The 20857-nt window shown below is 50.0% G+C and overlaps 3 protein-coding genes across 5 annotated transcripts in view; 2 read left to right on the plus strand and 1 right to left on the minus strand.

Annotated features, from left to right (window-relative positions):
• Positions 1-20857, plus strand: part of RARRES2 (retinoic acid receptor responder 2) — a 647965-nt gene that overhangs the window by 127155 nt on the left and 499953 nt on the right. The window lies entirely within an intron of this gene.
• TMEM176A (transmembrane protein 176A) lies at positions 1345-5903 on the minus strand. 2 transcript variants are annotated; one of them, XM_050785928.1, is made up of 7 exons: positions 5498-5903; positions 4665-4907; positions 4117-4227; positions 3000-3056; positions 2627-2836; positions 1987-2097; positions 1345-1633 (listed from the first exon to the last, which is right to left on the minus strand). In XM_050785928.1, exons 2-7 carry the CDS (start codon positions 4836-4838, stop codon positions 1598-1600), a joined length of 699 nt encoding a protein of 232 aa, XP_050641885.1. In that variant the 5' UTR covers positions 4839-4907; positions 5498-5903; the 3' UTR covers positions 1345-1597. The 2 variants fall into 2 exon arrangements, with proteins under 2 accessions (XP_050641885.1, XP_050641884.1); XM_050785927.1 differs by having other exon boundaries at positions 5555-5902.
• TMEM176B (transmembrane protein 176B) lies at positions 5980-15235 on the plus strand. Of its 2 annotated transcripts, XM_050785915.1 has the most exons (7): positions 5981-6095; positions 9856-10064; positions 12445-12555; positions 12915-12971; positions 13203-13424; positions 14332-14451; positions 14898-15235. In XM_050785915.1, the coding sequence occupies exons 2-7, from the start codon at positions 9861-9863 to the stop codon at positions 14988-14990; spliced, it is 807 nt and encodes a 268-aa protein (XP_050641872.1). In that variant the 5' UTR covers positions 5981-6095; positions 9856-9860; the 3' UTR covers positions 14991-15235. The 2 variants fall into 2 exon arrangements, with proteins under 2 accessions (XP_050641873.1, XP_050641872.1); XM_050785916.1 differs by lacking the exon at positions 12445-12555 and having other exon boundaries at positions 5980-6095.

Below are 20857 nucleotides of genomic sequence, written 5' to 3' on the forward strand. Positions count from 1 at the left end.
TAAATTATTTTCTCAGGGTTTGGGGGTTTATTCAAGGAGTGGGAATTCCATCCCTAAGTCCATGTTAGGGCCGGCTTGTATTCATGAATCTTCATCTGGCTCCTATCACCAAGAGTTTACTTGTTATCCCCCTCTATGGAGTGGATTTTTTCGCAATTCTTCTCTGAAAGTGAAGATGTATACTGGGTCCTTCACTGTAACTCTCCAGCTTAAGTGGCTCTAGGCTTCATTTATTGTCTTTCACATAGTTATTAAGTGCAGTTTTGGGTTGCAAGAGGTTGGCAGATGCCCTTAGGGCAGTGTGCAGGAAAGAGTTAACACAGAGAGTCACCCTTTACAAGGTTTTGCTACCCTTGGTTGTCTTCTAGGAATTGGGCTTCTGGAATGTTCCTATGCTGATAAGGTGGTTTTGTGTGCCTGTGTACTAAATTTCACTCTATCAGCTTGCCTAGACTGTACAATGTGATTTCAGGTGGACACCTGCTTTTCCTCTGGGAGTCTGGAATTGCAGTAGCTGTGCAGGTGGAGGGAGTGCCTATGTGGCCAGCTCTCAACAAAAACCCTGGTCTTTGAGTCTTAGGTGGGCTTCCCTGGGCAGAAACACTGCTGTATTACTGTGTAGCCTCTCACTGTGGGAGGATATAGGAAGCCTGTGCCCGGATTCTTCCAGAGTCCACCTAATGTGTTCTTTCCCCACCTTGTGTGTCCTTTTACTATAATATAACTTAGCCATGAACACAACTACATGCTGAGCCCTGTAGGTCCTTCAAGTGGAACACTGAGTATGTGGGTGGTTGTGGGACTAACACAGGCAGATACTGGCTTCCACTCTGAATTCTTGCCCCTACTTCTTCTATAGGCTTTGATGGCCTCCATCTTTTTCTTGGTTCATAGTCATGAATTTAAAAATACATGATTCATATTTTATACAGCAGTTTTAGGATTTTTTATGGATAATTTGTAAGGTTTCTATTTTGTCATATTGTTGGATGTCCTTTCTTTATTGTTGGATGTCCTATCAATGTTATGTTGTCTACTTAATCTTTTCAAACAGTCACAATAAAAAAAAAAATCTAATTCTTAAATTGCCAAGCATTCACCTTCTTAAATGTTAGTGGTAGGGAGTGGGCTCAGAGTCTCAGCCCCGTTCATCCTTTATTCCTAGGCCTTTGAACCTACAGCCACAGGACCAGCCTCAAAGAGGTTCTAGCTCCAGGGCCAGCAGCTCTAGCCTGAGGCAGGAGGTTGGGGAGCTGTGGGAGGGTGTCTGAGGTTTGCCGTTGGCTCCTTCTCCACTTCCTCCTCCAACCAAGAGAAATTCCCTGGAATAACTAAGCGAGAACCTGGGAACAATAACATGAGAGTTTATTATCACATGACTGCTCAGGAGGGGACATGAAGCGGAGCAGGATGGGGAAGGGACGTAAGGAATGGGCAAGTGCTGCTGGAGCAGGGTTGTGGCCATGGTCATGGCAGCAGGATAACTGGGGATGTTGAAGAGTCTCTTTTCCCCAGTCTGGTTCTTCCAGCAGTCAGATGCAGGGATGCGCAGTGCAGAAGCACCAGGCGCTAATAATCAGGAGAGGCATGGCTAGATTCAGCTCACTTCCAACATCTCCTTCTGGTGTCTTTTCTAAGGGAAAAGGAAAGGCAAGACAATCGTAAGTGGGAAAGAAAGGGCGGAGTCTTTCCTCCAGGGCAGCTTAGCTCTGGAACTACCAGAATCAGCTGCATGGTACCTGATGCAAAGGTATAGCATGGATATGGACTTCCCTGGATTCCTAGGCTCTTTGACTTGGGGGCCACTTGGTTGGGGATAGGGGCTTTCCGGGCTGGGCCACCACTGGGTAGAAAGACAGGCATGATAATAGTTGGGACTTGGGTCATGAGCCCCTTTTTCCTCCCCAAACTGTCCACTGTCCATTCCTGTCTCCTTTGAGCAGCTCCACTGCCCCAAACACACAGGCACACACTTTAGGGACTCACCCCTTTGGTTGGGAACTTTCTCCAGCAGTACAGCCACAGAGGGGCCAGAGATGCCAGAAACAGCAGAATCCAGACACCCAAGAGCATGGCATGAAGGGTACGGATGAAGGCCTGGGGACAGAGGGCCAAGGCCATAAGCACCAGGATGACAACTGCCTTCCTGCTCTGTCCTCATGCTCCTTGTTGACCTGGGAAAATCTCTACCCCTTTATCTTCAAGTTTGTGGCTTCTGGAGGGGAAGTCAATGCATTTAGTGTGCAGAATGCAGCTGGAAACCCCTCACATTGGGCCTGCGTCCTCATTTACACAGTGACAGGTTTGGGCTATGATTTGATTCCCTGATAACCTCCAAGACTTCAGAGGATCAAGGGAAACCATGCATTTAACACCTTTGCAGCACTTTGCACACTTGCTATATTGGTTCACTTATTATTATTTTAATGCTTGTATTGCCCACTAGTCTGTAATACCCTACAGGAGCCATTTCTGTTTTGTCTGATGCTTTGTCCTTGGTGACAATACTCAAGCTTGGTGCAGAATAGGTAACAGCTATTTCTGGTGGAGAAGCTGACTCTTGCCCCTCGCCTGGCCTGGCCATCCCTGCCCCACCTGCTGCTGCACCTTCCCCTTGGCCACCTACCTTTAGCATGTACAGGAAGGAGGTGCACAGGTGTAGCCTTCTGACTTCTTCTGGACTGTCAGTGGGGGCTGGGGTGATCCAGCCACTCGAGGTGGAGATGTGGCAGATACTGTCGTAATAATAGCCATATCGGAAATCTTCATTCCAAAGTTTGAGGGCAGCGATGGCTGTGGAGAAAGCTGCTAGCGCTAGCAGAGTCCTCAGCAGGGCCTGGGGAGGGAGGAGGCAGAGAGAAATCTTCATGTTTCAGTCTCTCCCAGAGTCCAATCGGGGGAAAATAGGGCAAGGCCCAGAGAAGCCTGCAACAGGGCAGGAGATTGGGGTGGCCTCCAGCCTGAACCTGGTCCCCTCCCATGCCCTTCCCTGAACTTACCCAGCAGGTACCACCCCGTTTCTCATAAATGAAGGCAGTAGCTCCAGCTAGCACAGCCTGGGGAGAGATTGAGCCAGGAGCAGGCTTAGCACAGGAAATGCAAGTCCCCTCCGACTAGACAGCCTCCATGCAGCAGGCCCTTCCCTAGCACACTCAGCTTGGGCCGGAGGTTTCATGCTAAGCTTTAGTATCCATGGTAAGATAACTGCTGAGAGGTTGGAGCCCGATCCAACTCCTGAGGCTGCAGAAGGCCCTGCTTCAGTGACACCTAAGAGCTGTGGTCAAGCCAGGTGTGAGCTCCTAAACCTTCCTTTTTAAACAACACCAAGAACTTTATGAAAGTTCCAGGGATGGTGGGATCTTGTGGATAAAAGTCATAGGGTGTTGCAGAAGCTCTCAATAAAGGATGAGTCTATACAGAGTGGGCACTATTAGGTTTAGAAGCCTGTCCTAACAGTGCCCAATGATCCACTCAGCTGAGCTTGAAGAACAGGAAATCTAGTATATCCCAGTGGACAGGTAGACCTGAATCCTGTTTGGCTAATTCTGTAACTAATCTGGGTATTTTGCCATGGGATGGGTGAAGGTGATTACTCTCGGCTTCTCTCAGTAAATATAAGTGTTTTACTGCTATTCTGAGGGTGTAGGTACCATGACCAGCCTACCCAGCTCCTGTGCAAACTGCACACACCCATCTATGGACAATTCCTGGGTTCCCATTGTGTGCAGGGCCTGTGTAGGACAATGGGAATAACCAGGGGGTGATGCTTCCTGGGGGATCACATACTATCTGGCACGCTCTGCCTCCCCCATCTCAACGCAAGTATCCAGAGATGAGTAGGTCCTTAGATCCTTAGTTGACATTAACTGTTGAAGGCAGGGAGAGGCGGCCAGCCTGGTGGGAGCAGCACTGGGCAGGGTATAGGAGAGCAGTGTGACTAGGACATGCCACTACTGCCCTCAGCTGTTTGCTCTTCTGAACAGGCAGGGAATGGGCCTAGATAATCAGATCTTTCCGACTGCCAGCATTCTGTGGCCCCATGTTGGAGGAAGGCAATCAGGACAGCAACGCCCCACACTTCTCACAGGCAGTCAAGCACTGTCCTGCTCTACTCACCACAGCCCCTGTCCAGATGGCAGCTCCCGAGGTGACCAGGAGGGTGTAGTCGCGGATGTAGAAAAATCCTCCCAGGACTGCACTCAAGATCCCCAGCACAATCTGCATCACCTGAAAGACAAAGGACCCAAGATCCCAGCTCCTAGGTGGAGCCGCCACTGCAGGGATTAACCGCTAAAACCCCAAAAAGAGAAGGAGAGAGAGAGAGAGGAGAAGAGAAAGGAGAAGAGGAAGAGGAGGAGAAAGAAGAAGAGGAAGGAGGAGGAGAAAAAAGAGAAAGGGAGGAGAGCCGGCCCATCCTGAGTTTGGCCGAGAGGAAAGGGCTCCACTGATTGGGACTCCGCACAGTCGGTGGCTCCTCCACACCCGTTCAGCCCAGAGCCTCCCCTTCCCAGGCTCTTACTGAGAATGCCAGAGAATCACATTCCTAAGTAAGAAGACACAACTGGCTCGGTGTCCTGTTGAGAGGGAGGCTGGCAGAGAGTGCTGCTGCGGCAGGAGGTGGGGAGTCCCTCCTGCCACCCCACGAGGCAGGCCATCACACTCACCCACGAGGCCACCAGCAGCCGGCTGCTGCCCCTGGCCTGGGTGGCCCGGGGCTGCAGTGCAGAGCAGCAGGTCAGCAGGAGCTTGGCCAGGGCAGACTCCTGGTGGATGTGCACATCGACGTGGGTGGGTTGTGGGGCCTCCAGGGCCATCTCATTACTGTCGGCTGTCTCCATTGTCAGGGACACCGTGTGTGAAGAAGGCAGCAGGGAGGAAGGGCTGTCAGAAGATTTTCGCAGATTTCACTGGAGCTGGGGAAGTCAGGGACCAGTGGGTCACCGAATGAATGAATGGCTGTCCTGGTCACAGAGCCGCACCCCTGCCCCCTCAGGAGGGGAATGTGTGTAGCAGAGAGGGCTGCTGATCATGCTGGGGCTGCTGCGACCGCTGAGCCTGCGGGAACCTCACCTTTCGCCCCAGATCTGCTCTATCCCCCGCATCCTCCTCCCAGGGCCCAGGTGTCTAGGTCAAGCAGGGCCCCACGGCCCCACCCCTCACCCCCTCCACCCGGGCTCTTCCTGAGGTCTCCCCTCCACGGTCTGCAGGCTCTGAGACAGGACCGAGCCCTTGGCTGCCTGTGGAGCTCCTGTGGCAGCAGCCGCGCCCCGGCTGGGCTCCGGATACACCCCTGTCCCTGCCACCGCCGACCTCCAGCTCCACCAACCGCTGCTCACGCCCGACGGGTTCACGCCGCCCCTGCCCCGGATAAGACCGCGGGGCAGTGCGGAGCTAGGTCAAAAGCGGGGCGGCACCTGGCCTCCTCCGCAGTCCCCTTCCTTCAGTCTCATCCCTGGGTGGGGGTCCCTCCTACGCCCCACCAGCTGTGCGGAGGCACCTTGGGGCGCGTGCGGAAGGAGTCCCGGGGGCAGCCAGGAGTGGGGCGCTGCCTCACCTGCGCTCCTCGGGACCTGCGGGCAGGCAGCGGGAGGGCTGGGGCGCCGGCTGGGGCGCCGCCTGGAGAAGTGGGTTGAGAATTGGAGGTGGAGGCGGGGGTGGAGGCAGGGGTGGGGTTGAACTTCAGCTCCTCGGGTTCACCGCAGGCTGCAGGGCCTGGGGTCCGTCTGGGGTTCTCCCGCTGCGCGAGGGTCACTGGGCTTTGGGGAGCTGGGAGCGTGCGCGGGCGGACGGCCCTGGGAAAGCCCGTGGGGTGGTCCTCGCCCCCAGCTCTGCCCAGCCAGGGCCGGCGTGCGAATGTGGGCGAGTGGGAGCGCAGGGGTCGCGCGGGGGCTCGGCCTTCTCCTGCCAGGTCCGCTCCTCCGGGCGGAACCCCCCTGCCGGACCCCGGGGCCGCAGCTGGTTTCGGGAAACTGCGCAGCCTGGGCGGGGCCTCAGCCCCCACCCCTGCATCTGCCATCTCCGCCCTCCCGTCGCTCCCCTGCTCGGGGTCAGCTCCTGTCCGCTCTGCTACGCTGCCGGCTCCCGGAGGACGGCAGGTGAGGCAGGGCCCCCGCGGCCCGGGAGACCCTCTTGCCGCAGGACCCTCTGTCACGAGGAGTCCCCAGGGCCATGCCCCCACCCCGTCCCGTCCACAAGACGTCTTTCTTCCTCCATCCTGGTTTCCAGGAGAACTCGCGTAGGAGGGACAGCTGGGTGCAGGTGTTTCTCCCCAGAAAAACGGCTGGAGAGCAGGAGGAGAGGCTTGGGCCTGGCGCGTCCCCTGCACTTTCCGCCACCCGCACGCCTGGACCCTGGCTGGAGCCCTACGGTGGGGTGGCTCCTGGGACGGGGCCAGGGCGTGGCGGGGCTGCCGGACGCTTTCCCCAGTCCCGGGGCACGGGAGGAGCTGGACAGAGGAAAGCGTTTGGGGCAGCCGGGAAGAGCCCACCACCTACCAGGCGTCGGGCGGCCGGCAGGGGGAATCTCTGTGGTGCCAGCCTGGTTCAGATCCGACTCCTCAGGAGGGGGCGAGGCAGATCTAGGGGTTGGCGTGGGGTGGGGGAAGCAGTGGTCCTGGGGGCCTGGAGATAGCTGGAACCTGAGGTGCACTCAGGGCGAGGCCTGGGCCCTCAAGGGAAGGTCTGGCTGGAATCTGGGGCTGGGCTTCATTTTGTGGGAAGCAGTCTGAAGCTCCTTTGTGCGTGTGCGGAATTGTCTAACTCCTGTCCTTTCTAACTCCAAGGAGGCCAGGTGGGTGAAAGAGTGAAAGTGCTTTCAAAAGTAGGTAGAGGACGAATGGCAGGTGTTATTAGAATTGTTAATATTATTTGATGTAAACTGTGATACTTAGCCAGGATGTCCATTACAATTACCTATGCAGGATTTATTTTAGAGCCAGGCAAGCTGATTGTAAAGTGCATGTGGAAAAGTAATCTAGCAAAAATAGCCATGACAATTCTGAAAGAAAAACCACACGAGGGGATTGTGAAACAGCCCAATTAGCATTAAGCTCCAGGTTAAAATTGTGGTAATGATGCCTAGCCCATGAGACATGCCAATGGGCGGAATATAAGGACTAGAATAGGCCTACATTCCTAGGGGAACTTCGTTTCTGCTCAGGAGAGAATTTTAAATCACTGAGAAAAAGAGGATGTATTCCACAAATGGAACGTATCTTTCAGAAGTTAAACATCGGAATGACAGCAACAGAACTTGGATCCGTGTCCCAACGGCCAAAGTTGGTCACGCAGCTCCCAAATTCCAGATGGTCAACATTTAAAAGTTAAAACTGAAAGCATAAAGCCACTTAGAAGAAAATATGGAAGATTATTTTATAATCTCGAAACGGGGAAGTCCTTTAAAAGTCTAAGAGCTAGACACCGTAAATAGAATGAAATAGAATATGGATTGTATGAAAATACAAGCAAGGTCAAAAAATAAACTACAAATTGTAAAGAAACATTTGAAACTTATATCACAAATGGTAATTTTGTGAATAGATAAAGAACTTCCATAGAAAAAATCAAAACGAAACAAGGACATAGGATGTGAATAGAGAGCTCACAAAAGAAGAAATAAAAATGCCCCTTAACGTATGAAAAAACAATCAACCTCACTCATAATAAGAGAACTATGGGCCAGGCGTGGTCCTGGTGGCTCACACCTGTAATTGCAGCACTTTGGGAGGCTGAGGTGGGAGGATTGCTTGAGTCCAGGAGTTTGAGACCACCCTGGGCAACAAAGCAACACCCCATCTCTCTCTCTAAAATATAAAAGAGAACCGGCCAGGCGCGGTGGCTCACACCTGTAATTGCAGCACTTTGGGAGGCCGAGGTGGGTGGATCACGAGGTCGGGAGATCGAGATCATCCTGGCTAACACAGTGAAACCCCGCCTCTACTAAAAATACAAAAAATTAGCTGGGCTTGGTGGTGGGCGCCTGTAGTCCCACTTACTCGGGAGGCTGAGGCAGGAGAATGGCGTGAACACGGGAGGTGGAGCTGGCAGTGAGCCGAGATCGCTCTGCTGCACTCCAGCCTGGGCGACAGAGTGAGACTCCATCTCAAAAAAATAAAATAAAATAAAAAATAAAAATAAATAATAATAAAAGAGAACCATGGATTAAAAATATATGCAAATCGTTACAGAAAGCAAGTTAGTGGTTGCTCATGGCCAGTGGTTGGGGTTATTTCCTGAGAAGGGGCTTTAGGGAACGTGTTGCAGTGTAGGAATGTCCTATATCTTGATTGTAGCTGTAATTGCACAAACGTATAAATTTGTCAAAACTCATTGAGATATACATTTAAAATGAGACATTTTATTACATAAAATTGATTAAAATCAATGCATTTTTCTCCATATAAAAGGAAAAGGATAAAAGAGTTTGCCTCCTGCATGTGAATTGCTACCACCTCCGTGGAGGGTAACTGACAATATCTTCTAAAATTGCAAATGTACATTCCAGTTGCCCTGCCAATTCCACATTGTCTGTAATGGAAAAGGATTGGAAATAACCTAAATGTCTGCCAATAGGGAACCACTTAAATAAATTATAAGAAATTCATACTCTTGAAATATATGCAGTTACACAAGTGAGTGAAGAAGCTTTTGTGAAAGTTGTCAGAATCATAATCGAGTCACTTGTGTTAAAAAAAATCTGAAAATTAGAGCCTGAGAAAGCCCACAAGGCAGGGTTCTCCTGTGTAAACACCTGGTAACAAAAATCGTCACAAAGGACTCTGTAAAATGACAACCTTACACAAAAAAATACTTCTGTGAGGACATCCACCAGCAACTGCCTGTCTAACCCTGGACAGGTGTCACCCTTGTTATTGATCCTTGTAGCCAAGGATGATCATCTCAAAGTGATTATGTAAGTCTCCCCATTTTTCCTTTAAAAACCTTTGTCTTCTTTTACCTGCCTGAATGTGCACACGATTTACTATGGTAAGCATATTCTCGTTGTAATGCCCTATTCCAGAATAAATCTCATTTTCTTTTGGAGAACCTCTCTCTGTTATTTAGGTTGACGCTTTTTATGGACTCATGTAGGGTTATTCTAAAAACATATGATCATGTGAACACAGCGTCATGCAAATCAGTGTGTATAGTATGCTGCTATTTGTGAGGAAAGGGGGGAGAAATACTTTTTCACACTTTTGTATGCAAAAATGTCATGGTAGGATTTATAAGAAACCGATAATATTACTTTCCATCTGCAAGGCAAATAGGTGGTTGAGGGAAAAAGATGAGAGATAAGGTTTTAAAGGTATATATAGCCTTTTGTATCTCTTAACATTTTTATGTGTAAAGTATTTTGTGTAAAGATATATATACAGATATACTAAGTCACTAATCACTGAGGTCACTGTGACATTGATATCTGCATTGGGGAAGACCTTTTGGATCTTGACAAAGACACTGTTTTTTTTTTTTTTTTTTTTTTTTTTTTGATGGAGTCTCACTCTGTTACCCAGGCTGGAGTGCAGTGGCAAGATCTCAGCTCACTACAACCTCAGCCTCCCGGGTTCAAGTGATTCTCCTGCCTCAGCTTCCTGAGTAGCTGGGACTACAGGTGCACACCTTTTTGTATTTTTAGTAGAGAAGGGGTTTGCCACATTGGCCAGGCTGGTCTTGAACTCCTGACCTCAGGTAATCCACCCACCTCAGCCTCCCAAAGTGCTGGGATTACAGGCGTGAGCCATTGTGCCCATCTGGGATCTTGACAAAGACACTATTTATCTCCTTTCACCTGTGCTGTGTATTTTTCCCTCACCTAGTTCCCAGACCTCACTTCTGTATGTCTTCTCCCTGACAGGCAGGATGACCCAAAACACGGTGATTGTGAATGGAGTTGCTGTGGCCTCTACGCCATCCCAGCCCTCCCACATCAACGTCCACATCCACCAGGAGTCAACTTTGACACAACTGCTGAAAGCTGGAAGTTCTCTGAAGAAATTTCTTTTTCACCCTGGCGACACTGTGCCTTCCACAGCCAGGATTGGTTATGAGCAGCTGGCTCTAGGGGTAAGACTGGGCTGGTGCAGGACAGGGGGGCACATTAACGAGGTGATGAGGTCAATTAAAATATAGAACCAAATCTTCAAAATTAAAACATTTTATTTGGGAGCAGATAACTGCAATTTGGGGCATACACACAGACCAGGTGGTCTCCAGTACTTCTTTGGAACAAAGAGAAGGTTAAAGGCTTATAAAAAGGAGAAATGTTACATATTGCCCTTCAAGAAAGATCATAGGTTTTGGGGAGCTGGCGAGCTCTGATGGGTGAGCGATGGTGTGGGTAAAACGAATCGTAGAGTTGTAGCAAGGTCAGAAGCTGTAGATAAAGCTGGTTTCAGGTTGCAGCAGGCAGCTTCAGCAGCCTGATTTGTAGAGAATTACATTTTGGGAGCAACATTTTGTGCCCTAGTGCTTTTTGCCCCTGGCCACTCGACTCTGTTTTAGTTGAGTGTGACAAGAATGACCCCATTTGTAGGCTCAGCTTTCACAATGGAAACTCTCCTTCTTCAATAGGATGCAAAAAAGGAAAGTGGGTTGAATTTCCATGAGAGGGACATGAGAAATCACTATTTGTATCTCATCCTGTGTAGGAAAAAGTTGTAAGTATCCCCACAGAAATTTGGATGAAAAGGAATAATTGACCTCCTCTTTGGTGCAGAGGAGTTGGTCCCAGCCAGAGGTGGGGCAACAGGAAGAAGAGTCTAGAGGCTGTTAATTCAGTTTCATTGACCCAACATGGACTGAGAGCCTACAGGTGCAAGGCAATGTGTTCAGCACTTCAGGCCAAACTACAGAGAGAATCCCTGGGCTATATCTAAAAGTGCTCAGTGACCATCAGAAGAAACAGCAGCTACACTAATGACTGGAACTAAAGGTAGATCAGGCGAGGGAGAAGCACATCTGACATCCTTGAGGGCAGGAGAACCCTGAATGGAGAAGGAATAGGTATAGACAGAGGTGGAAGATGGACAAAAAATAATTCCAGGTTAAAGAATGACAGAAGCAAAGGCAAAGAAGCAGGAAGGCATAGGGCAAGTTCTATAATGGTTAAGAGTAAAGAAAATGGGCTTCAAGAATGGGTGATTTGGGGCCATGTTGCTGAGAACCTTGAAAGACCAGGGGTAGAGTCTGTCCTGAATCAGTTTGGCAGTGAGAAGACTGTGGATGGATTCTGAGCAGGAACCTGCCTCAGAGTCAGGAGGCATCCAGGTGAGAAGGATCGAGGGTCTGCACTTGCATAATCATAGCAGGAATGGTGAGGAGACAAAGGAGTCCCTGTCCTTTGCAGACCTCCATGGCATGGGAGTGAAGGGATGTGGGGGATAAGGGAAGAGAGGCATCCACAGCATACAGAGGTTTGAAGTGTGGGTGACCAGGAGATCAGAGCCCTGAAAGTCAAGAGGAGCAGACATTTGAGAGATGTGTGTGTGTGGTAGCAGGCGGGGTGTGGGATTTGGATGTGACAAATCTGAGATGCCGGTAGGATGTGCAGGTGGTTCAAGAGACGTGTGTGTGTGTGTGTGTGTGTGTGTGTGTGTGTGGTAGTTGGTGGGGGGTGTGGGATTTGGATGTGACAAATTCGAGATGCCGGTAGGATGTGCAGGTGGTGACAGTTGGGTTTTCCAGGAAGGAGAGGAATTCTCTTCTGAGTTGGAGTTGGGTGTGTGAATGGCTTTTTGGGGTATGACACCTATGGAATGAAAAGAGGGGGAGCAGGATTGGGTAGGAGGAACCATAAGGCTGCAATGCAGACTCTGCCAGGCCAGTGGGGAGCTTCCAGGCAAAGGCTGCCCACTGCAGGAGTTCCATACTGGGTGGAGATGGCCTTTGAGCCACTGTCTTGCTTAGTCATTGGCTGGGGGGGCCCTCCTCAGCATGTGTCTTCAGCTTGAAAAATTAGGGTGACCCTCAAGGAGCTGACAACTGTAGGCTGTCAGCAATCAAACAAGCCCTTTCTTGAAGGGGATCTTAGCAGCACATCTTTGTGTCTGCCACAGAGCCCTCAAGAGTGTGTGTTTGGATCTGAAGAGAAAGGATAGGCCAGAAGCTCAGGTCAGGCTGGGGATTTGGATGGGACAATGGGACCTCTGAAGGAGAATAGGGGGAAAAAGTGGGAATCTTCAGTGGGATGAGAAAGTGTTGAAGTTGGGGAAAAGTGATGAAGGATAAATAGCCAAGCCTATGAGAAAGGTGAGGGGAGACCCAGGCCAGTGCTGCTTCATGGATTTTAAGGAGACAGAACCTTCCAGAATCAGAGCTGTAGAGAGGTTAAGGCAGAGGAAAAGGAGAGGAGAGCCACCTAGATAGGAGCCAGGCAGCTGCTCCCAGGGCAGCTGGGGCACATGGGCTCACAGGAAGGGGTCTGGTTTCTCATTCTGTCTTACAGGTGACTCAGATATTGCTGGGGGTTGTGAGTTGTGCTCTTGGAGTGTGTTTCTGCTTGGGGCCCTGGACTGTGCTGCGTGCCTCAGGCTGTGCCTTCTGGGCGGGGTCTGTGGTGAGTAAGGAACAGGCTGTGAGCCCGGAGGGAGGCAATTTGTGATGGGCAAGAAGGTGCTTATAGATCTGGGTTGGGGCTCTGGGGAAGCAACCAAAGCCTCTGGGGCCAAATGGCCTTTGGCCATGAGGAAGCTGCCCTAGGGTGTAGCTGAGACCCTGTCACTTCTCTTTTTCTCTTGAAGACAGGTGGGAGAGGTGGGGCAGGTGTAGGTGGAGTCCTGTCTCTGTGTCGGAGTTCTTTGTCTTTCCCTGGGATCCTGCTTCACATTGGCTGTGCTGGAAACTGCTGGTGGGAGGGTGATGATAGACCAATTCAGAAGAATAAACTGGAGGCCTTTTTCTGGTGTCTCTTTTCAGGCGGTCGCAGCAGGAGCTGGGGCCATTGTCCATGAGAAGCACCCGGGCAAACTTGCTGTGAGTCTTGGACACCCTTTCTCCTCCACCTTGTTCACTGACCCACTCCTGAGTTCTGCTCCATTACCTGTCTTCTGCCCTTTGGTTGCCAATATCTTGGGGTCTTTCTTGGAGGGGAGGAGAGGGTTTCCTGGACAGGGGCTGGGGAAGAGGAGATGGCTTTGAGGCAGGGACCTCATGACTCTTCCACTGATTGAAGGAGCCTGTGTCTTGACCCTCTTTCTCTTCCAGGGCTATGTATCCATCCTGCTCACCCTGGCAGGCTTTGCTACAGCTATGGCTGCTGTTGTCCTCTGCGTGAATAGCTTCATCTGGCAAACTGAACCCTTTTTATACATTGACACCGTGTGTGATCCCTCGGACGTCGTCATCCCTACCACTGGGTACAGATGGCAAAGTCAAGAGAACCAATGGCAGAAAGAGGAGTGTAGAGCTTACATGCAGATGCTGAGGGTGAGCAGGAGGAGTCCAGTCTTTGGGGACCCATCACAGCTCTTTGTTCCCAGGGAGCTGGGGGCGCTGGAGGAGAGAGATGTAGGCTCTTTAAGCTTGGACCTCATGCTGAGTCTTTCATTCAGGAGGTTTTAATGTAAGCTGCAGACATTTCTCAGACCTCATGATATGAAGATCCTCTGAATCAAAGGGGATGAGCAACAAAGAGGAGACATTTCAGAGAGGAGATAGTGGGCCACTCTTCTGGCTTTTCTGGTGTGTCGGTATCCCAGTTTTCCATTACTGAATTAAAAACCACCCCAAAATGTAGTGGCTTAAAATTACAACTTATTATTTCTCACGGTGCTGTGAGTTGGCTGGATTCAGACGAGCCATCCTCACGGGTTTTCTCATGCAGTTACAGTCAGATGGGGGTGAAGTTATCCAAGTGCTCGCCGAGGCTGGGGGTCTGAGATGATGCAGCTGCATGGTCCAGAGTTCAGTGGGGGCTGTCAGCAAGAGCCAGCGATTGCTTCTCCACGTGGCTTGGGCTTCTCATAGCACAGAAACTGGATTCCAATGGGGAGCACCCTAGTTGCAAGCATTTCAGGAGACAGAAAGTAGAAGCTGCCAGACCAGCTAAGGGCTACCCTGTCACTGGATAGTGTCACTTTCACTGTGGCCAAAGCAGTCCTAGGCCCTTCCAGATTCTAGGGATTGAAGGAATAGTCTCCACTTCTTGACAGGGAGTGATAAGGTCACTCTGCAGACAAGCCAGTGGGATGGAAGCTGTGGCTGGAAACACAGTCAGCTGTGGTGGGAGCAGCAAGCTGGATAGAGTCAGTGCCTGGGTGGGTGGAGAGGGTGGTGATGTGGCAGCATTGAAGTAGCTGATACCTGACTATCTTTGTTTTTCCCTTATCTCCAGAAGTTGTTCACAGCAATCCGTGCCCTGTTCCTGGCTGTCTGTGTCTTGAAAGTCATTGTGTCCTTGGCTTCCTTGGGAGTGAATCTTCGAAACTTGTGTGGCCAGAGCTCCCAGCCCCTGGTGAGTTGTCGGGCAGGGGCCGCTGGACGGTGTGAGTCTGGGTGGTGAGTAGGAGTGCAGGTAGGAGTGCAGGGTCAGGTGCACTCGAACCTGAGGCTTGGCTGGTCCCCCTCAGCTTCTTTCCATATGCAACTCTCCCCTTTGCTGTCGGGGAATGTGGCCATCACCATGGTCCTGGGCCAACTCTCGCTGCCCTGTGCCTCTCTGCACCCTCCTCTGCTCTGATCTCCCCACTCTCCCCTCTGCCCTGTCCCAAGTGTTCATCCCACTCCCCTTCCTCTGTCACCTTGTTTTTTTTTTTTTTTTTTTTTTTTTTGCCTAATCTGTGTTTCCTGTCACCTTTTCCTTTCCCTCCTCCTTTCCTCTTTCTGCTTTCTGAGTTCTATGATGCTAACTCTGCGTGCATCCTTTTCCCTGAAGGATTTCTTTTTTCTTTTTTTTTCCAGAATGAGGAAGGATCAGAGAAGAGACTACTGGGGGAGAATTCGGTGCCCCCCTCACCCTCTAGGGAGCAAACCTCCACTGTCATTGTCCTGTGAGCTGCCAAAGACCATACCGGGATGCCCACATGTCTCTGTCTGGGGCAGCCCAGGGCCCCCACTCCTGGCTCCTCATACTCGCCTCCCCTATGGCCGCTGTCCAGATCCTCCTCCTTTCTTCTCCCCACATCAGCACCTGCTGTTCCTGCTCCGGGGTTCTCAAGTCCATGAACAGATATTGTTGCATTTTCCACAGTGCTGATTAAACATAATAAACAATCCAGAAAAACAATTTTGCCCAGAAAGATATGGTTTCTCTTTGTTTATACACCTTGTATGCCGTGAAAGGCCTTTCTTTGTGTCGCTATGTATGAGGTTAAATGGGAGCTGAGTTATCCCATTGGAACACTGTCCCAAGAAGACTAAATTTAATTATGTTCTGCTCTGCATCCCAGGTGGCAAAATCCCTTTTTATGATTTTATTCAATTCAGTGTAAAGTGGAAGGAAGTCTAGTGGGCCTAGAATCTTCTTACCTGCTGAGATTGTCTAGGCTCCGACGACCTCAGCCTGTAGACTTGAGAGAACTGTGTGGAGCATGGAACGAGATTTTTGCCCCCTCCCTCCCCATCTTCCTTCCTTTCTCTTTTTTTTGTTTAGCAGTAATTAGTGTTGGTTCTGTCTCTTTTCCTCTCTCCACACCCACATAAACACCATCCTTAGTTTTCTTTCCTTTCATTATAAATGATAGCGAATTGATTTTGACTTCTTCCATTTTCTTTATGTGTGAAGACATAAATATATAGATGTAAGCATTTCTCTAGCTGGAAAGCTGGTAGGGGCTTTATGAAATCTCCATGAGGTCAGTTTCATGACTTAGCAGCCCCACAGGGCTGGTCTTCAGATCCAAGCCGATGGGCTGCAGGGCCTGCACCTTCCCTCTTGGCAGAGTGGTATCACAGAGGTGCAGAGCTGCTGCGCTGGGCGAGACCCGCTCCTGCACAGGACTTGGACTGGGGGCCTGTGCCGAGGGCGGTGCTGCGGTGCTGCTCTCCCTGGTGCCCTCACCAGCTTGTGCTTTACATAGAGGCTTATAAAGAAGCCTGTGAGACAGGAGTGTGTTCAGAATATGTGCGGGGTCAGCTGATTACATCCTGAGGGGCAAATCCAGCTCACCATCGAATTTTGTAAATAAAAATTTATCTAAACACAGCCACGACCATTTGTTTACACATGGTAGCTGTTTTTGTGCTACAAGGGCAGAGCTGAGGAGTCTTAACAGAGACTGAATGGCCCACAAAGCATAAAACATTTACTAGTAGGCTTTTTACACACAAAGTTTGCTGGCCACTATGTAGGAGCTTGCAGTGTAGAACGTTATGTTCTGTTTCGTGGTTGAGGGGCATGGAGTGCTCAAGAGCCCCTCCCCAGGAGACCCAGCCTTGGATGAGCAGCAGGTGTGAAGCCAGCTGGTTTCCTCATTTCCCAGGGTCCAGAGCCCACAAATCATCAGGCGGAAAAACTTGGGCTCAGAACCATTGCAGTCCCCATCCTTCTCTCAGTCCCCAGTAAAGAAGACATTAGAATCTCAGAGGAATTTGGAATCTCCTGAACCTCAACATTTATTTTACCCCCAGTGATGGAGTAATGGAAGTCCCCAATTCTTTGCTAAACAGGCAAATGTAAAGTAGCCGAGTCCAGAAGCCAAGCTGGGTTGAAGTGGATAATGTGAAAAGAGACCCATTAGCAGGGCAAGAACCTACGGGGCCTCACTTAGCCAGGCTTCAGGGAACACTCAACCCATCAAAAAATGTGGATGGCCGCCCTTCCCCAGGTCTCATGTTTCCGCACATCTTGTGAGCAGTGGCACTGGCTGCCTTTTCAAAGATGTTCTCACCTCCTAGTGGGCAGCCTTGGAAAATAGTGTTTTCTTCTGGACCAAAGGACAGGCATGATTGCCTGTTATAAAAGAATCAGATGCCTCAAGCTCAGGGTTCCTCTTCTAGAACCCAGCCCACTGGGTGTGCTGGTGTCACCTGCAATGCCTCTTTGCACTGTCTGTGGGAACTGGGGTCCTAGAACCCAAGCAAAAATGCTGCTACTGTGACCACTGCTGTTGCCATGTGTAATAAATTGTTCTTTGTCACAGCTCGGGGTTTTGTGGCTTCTACCAGCATCCATGAAACTGTGGCAGACTGACTTGCTGACCTGCATGTACAGTTAGATCTCAGACCCTTCACTGTTCCTGACTACCGTGTCCTGCTATGTGCAGGGTTATGATACACACAGACTTAAGAGTGAGCTTCTAACACCAAGAAGTTTACAGTCTGCTTAAGAGGCGAGGCATAAACCCTTTACTATGAAGAACGAATGTTACTTGACTGCCGAGTTAGCGATGCATGAGGCAGGAAGGTGGTGTGCTTGCTGAAGAACTGTAGGAAGACAAGGAACATGAGAAAGGAGAATGCAGAGTAGCAGACACTCACTGGCAGAGCACCCTGAGCTTGCTGTTGCTCACGTCATGAACAGCCAGGAGAACGCAGAGTGGGCAGAGCTGCTCATACCTCAGTGTCCATGGGCACATTTGATAGGACTGAGTTACTTGCCCACTCACCACCCTGACTCCAAGGAACTGTGGCCAAAGTTGGGCAGGGGGATTGTCTTTTAGTTGTCACAAATGTTGACATTCAGGACTCCATCTACAAAGATCTCAATCTACACTGCAGCGTGGACAGAGGGCTGGTCCTCAAACCTGGAGAGTACCAGAGTCCTTGAGGCAGGAGGGAGACCATTTTGTGCTTCTGGGGTAGGGTGGGAGGTGGTGGGCGTGAGGGGTTCAATCTGTGTCCCCTCCAAATTCATATGTTGAGGCCTTAACCCCTAGTAGCTCAGGATGTGACTGTATTTGGAGATAGGGTCTTGAAAGAGGTAATGAAGTTAAAATGAGGTAATTGTGATGGGCCCTTGTCCAATATGTCTGATGTCTTTATGACAAGAGGCAATTCGAATGCTGACAGGCCCAGAGGGAAGGCCACATGAGGACACAGGGAGAAGATGGCATTTACTAGCCAAGGAGAGCCTTGGAGGAACTCTGCTGCTGCCAAATCTTGGACTTCGGCCTTCCAGAACTGAGAGAAAAGAAATTTCTCCAGTTTAAGCTCCTCAGTCGGTGTTTTGTTATGAGAACCCTAGCAAACTCAGACACTGGGAGACAGGAGACAGCTTGGGACAGCCTGGGAGGGGGATCAGGTGTGCCCCAGCACTACGTTTTCAAAATCCCTTCCTTGTTTACTGTTGAGGAGCCCTTTGTGCAGCTCCCGGGTTCCCCACAAAGGGGTGCCTCTCATGGTGTGGGACCACACCTGCCTTTGCCACAGCTGAAAGCTGCAGCTCCCAGGAGCTGGTGTTCCTGGCACATCACCCTGAGGTCTCATCACATCCTCAGGCCACTGTCGCCCTGTGTTGCCTGATCCCACCAGCCTCTCCTCTCCCTCCACATCTGACTCCTCAGGGTCTCCAGGACACCTCCCCACCCCCTAAGTGCTGCCTGAGGGGCACCCCACCCCCTTTGTCTTCACAACATCTCTTCTAGCATAATCTCTATCATCACAGGCATTTCTAGCACAGTCTCCTCTGGTATAATTTCCAGTAAATCTCCCAGGCTTTTCTGGTATAATCTCTTCCGGGAGCTCAGACGCTAACAAGCCAGAAAGAGCAGCTTCTGCTTTCTGCTTTGGAGTTTAGCCAAAACTGTCCGAGGCGGAGAGAGAGAGGCTTCTGAAATGCCGTTTCCATCAAGGGCGCAGCTATGTGGTCAAAAAGAGGAAGTAGAAATACTTGGAAATCTGGGGCCACTGAGCTCTGTTTGTCATCTTGTCTTGATGACCTTGGGGTGCTGACACTTGCAGCTCCTGCTGAATGTCCTCTCTGCCCTGAAGCAAGGCCCTGCCGCTCTGTTCTGGGACCTTTTCTTTCTGTTTCCACATAGGGCAGATGACTCTGCTACCCCAGAGTGGGGCTTTGCAGGAGCTGCCCTGTCTCACACTGGGCATGTCTGTTCCTTGGGATGTGTCACTGGAGCAGATGAGGTGAAGGAGGGAGAGACTGGCCAGGGAGAATGAAGGAGCAGTAGAAACTCTACTCTGTTCTCTATAATCATGAGGGCTTTGGGGGCAGGGCACGGGATTCTCTGTGCAGGTCACACTCCCCACGGGATGGCTGACCTGTTGGCACTAGCAGAGCAGGTGGCATGGGGACATACCTGGTCCAGACTGGAGGGGAGGGAAGATGTCACAGCTTCTGGGCTTATAATCTGGAGCTTCTCCATGGACTGGGGGAAGGCCGGAGCCATGTTTTTCTTGTATTCAGCCTCCTAGGGGTTATTAATAAATATTCAGTCAATAAGCAACAACGTTTTTTTTTTTTAGAGACTAGGGGGTGAAGGTTGATTTTTTTCACTTCTATATTCTGTAAAAGAAAAAATTTGGCAGTCAGTGGGTGGTCTCAATTCTTGCTGCTTAAGGTGTGATCCACTGGCCTGCATGAGCAACCCTGGGAACTGGCTAAAGATGCAAAATCTCCTCCACCCCAGACCAGTCAAGTCAGAACCTGCATTTTCACAACATCGCAGGCACTATATGTGTTTCATACATTTCGAGGGGCACTGGTATGAATATTACAGCTAGGTGGTTTCAGGAAAGAATTCAGATACAGAACAGGGCTCTTTGAATTTAATCTCTTTGTTTTCATTCTTTTCATGAACTTGTTAACCTTGGAGTTTTACAAAATAATTCTAGTGGTGGCTGGACACGGTGGCTCATGCCTGTAATCCCAGCATTCTGGGAGGCCAAGGCGGGTGGATCACGAGGTCAAGATATAGAGACCATCCTGGCTAACATGGTGAAACCTCATCTCTACTAAAAAAACAAAAATTCGCTGGGCATGGTGGTGCTAACCTGTAGTCCCAGCTACTCGGGAGGCTGAGGCAGGAGAATCGCTTGAACCTGGGAGGCAGAGGTTGCAGTGAGCTGAGATCGCGCCATTGCACTCCACTGGGTGACAGAGTGAGACTCCGTCCCCTGCCCCCCCACCAAAAAAACCCAAAAACTCTAGTGCTTTTGAAATACTGAAATTAAAAGTAAAAAGTGGCCTCTTTCCTCACTTTCCTTAGCTGAAGACAGTATTAATTCTCGTACTTCAGTGTCTCTAAGTGAGTCCTTTTATGACTAGATCCAGTAGCAATTCTTTTCCTTTTTTTATTCTGGTAGACAAATGTCAACTTGGTGGTTTTCTTTTTTCTTTTACTTTGTTCCCCCCGGGTTGTTATTGCACAAAATGGCCTCTTTCTGCCCCGCAACTTCTGTATTTTTCCCCTGGAGATTCCAAGCCTCTGTGTGAAGATGGTTTCCCCTCTATCTGACCCCTCTCCTGGCCCCACTTCCTCTATTCCTGTCTCCCCTGCCCGTCCTCTCCCCTCTCCCCTCCTGTGAACAGCCTTAGAAGTCTGAATCTTTGTGCTCTGTAGAAAGTCAGATGTGACGCTTCTCCTTTCTGCTTCTGTTTACTTGGAAAAGCTGACAGCTATTTCTCTTTGCACAGCTCAGTCTTGGTGGTAAAACTGCACAGACACAGATGGGCATGACTTCATGGCCCTGGCACGAGGGCATGCAGATAATCTCAAGCCTATTTGTGTGCAACATATTTATTGAAGGATTTAAAGCCATTCAGAGTATAAACAGGAAATGATTCTTCTTCTTTTTTTTATTTTTTAGTAACTTCTTTTAACTGCATTTTGTCAACTCACTGATTCCCCGTCGGATCTTGGGTTCTTTAACATCAGGACCAGATTCTAGATTTCACAACTCCGTCATTATAACAGTCTCACATTCAGTGTTCTAGGGCCCAATCCTTTTCATGTTAAAAACTGCAG

This window comes from Macaca thibetana, chromosome 3 (genome assembly GCF_024542745.1).
Source record: "Macaca thibetana thibetana isolate TM-01 chromosome 3, ASM2454274v1, whole genome shotgun sequence".
Taxonomy (NCBI): Eukaryota; Metazoa; Chordata; class Mammalia; order Primates; family Cercopithecidae; genus Macaca; species Macaca thibetana.

Bases quoted from the DNA above. Each gene is read 5' to 3' on its own strand.
- TMEM176B (XM_050785915.1), top strand. From the start codon at position 9,861: ATGACCCAAAACACGGTGATTGTGAATGGAGTTGCTGTGGCCTCTACG. The intron at 10,065-12,444 runs GTAAGACTGGGC...TCTGTCTTACAG, and splicing joins ATGAGCAGCTGGCTCTAGGG to GTGACTCAGATATTGCTGGG. The intron at 12,556-12,914 runs GTGAGTAAGGAA...GTCTCTTTTCAG, and splicing joins CCTTCTGGGCGGGGTCTGTG to GCGGTCGCAGCAGGAGCTGG.
- TMEM176A (XM_050785928.1), bottom strand. From the start codon at position 4,838: ATGGAGACAGCCGACAGTAATGAGATGGCCCTGGAGGCCCCACAACCC. The intron at 2,837-2,999 runs GTAAGTTCAGGG...CTCCCTCCCCAG, and splicing joins AACGGGGTGGTACCTGCTGG to GCCCTGCTGAGGACTCTGCT. The intron at 2,098-2,626 runs GTAGGTGGCCAA...CTCTGTCCCCAG, and splicing joins CCTTCCTGTACATGCTAAAG to GCCTTCATCCGTACCCTTCA.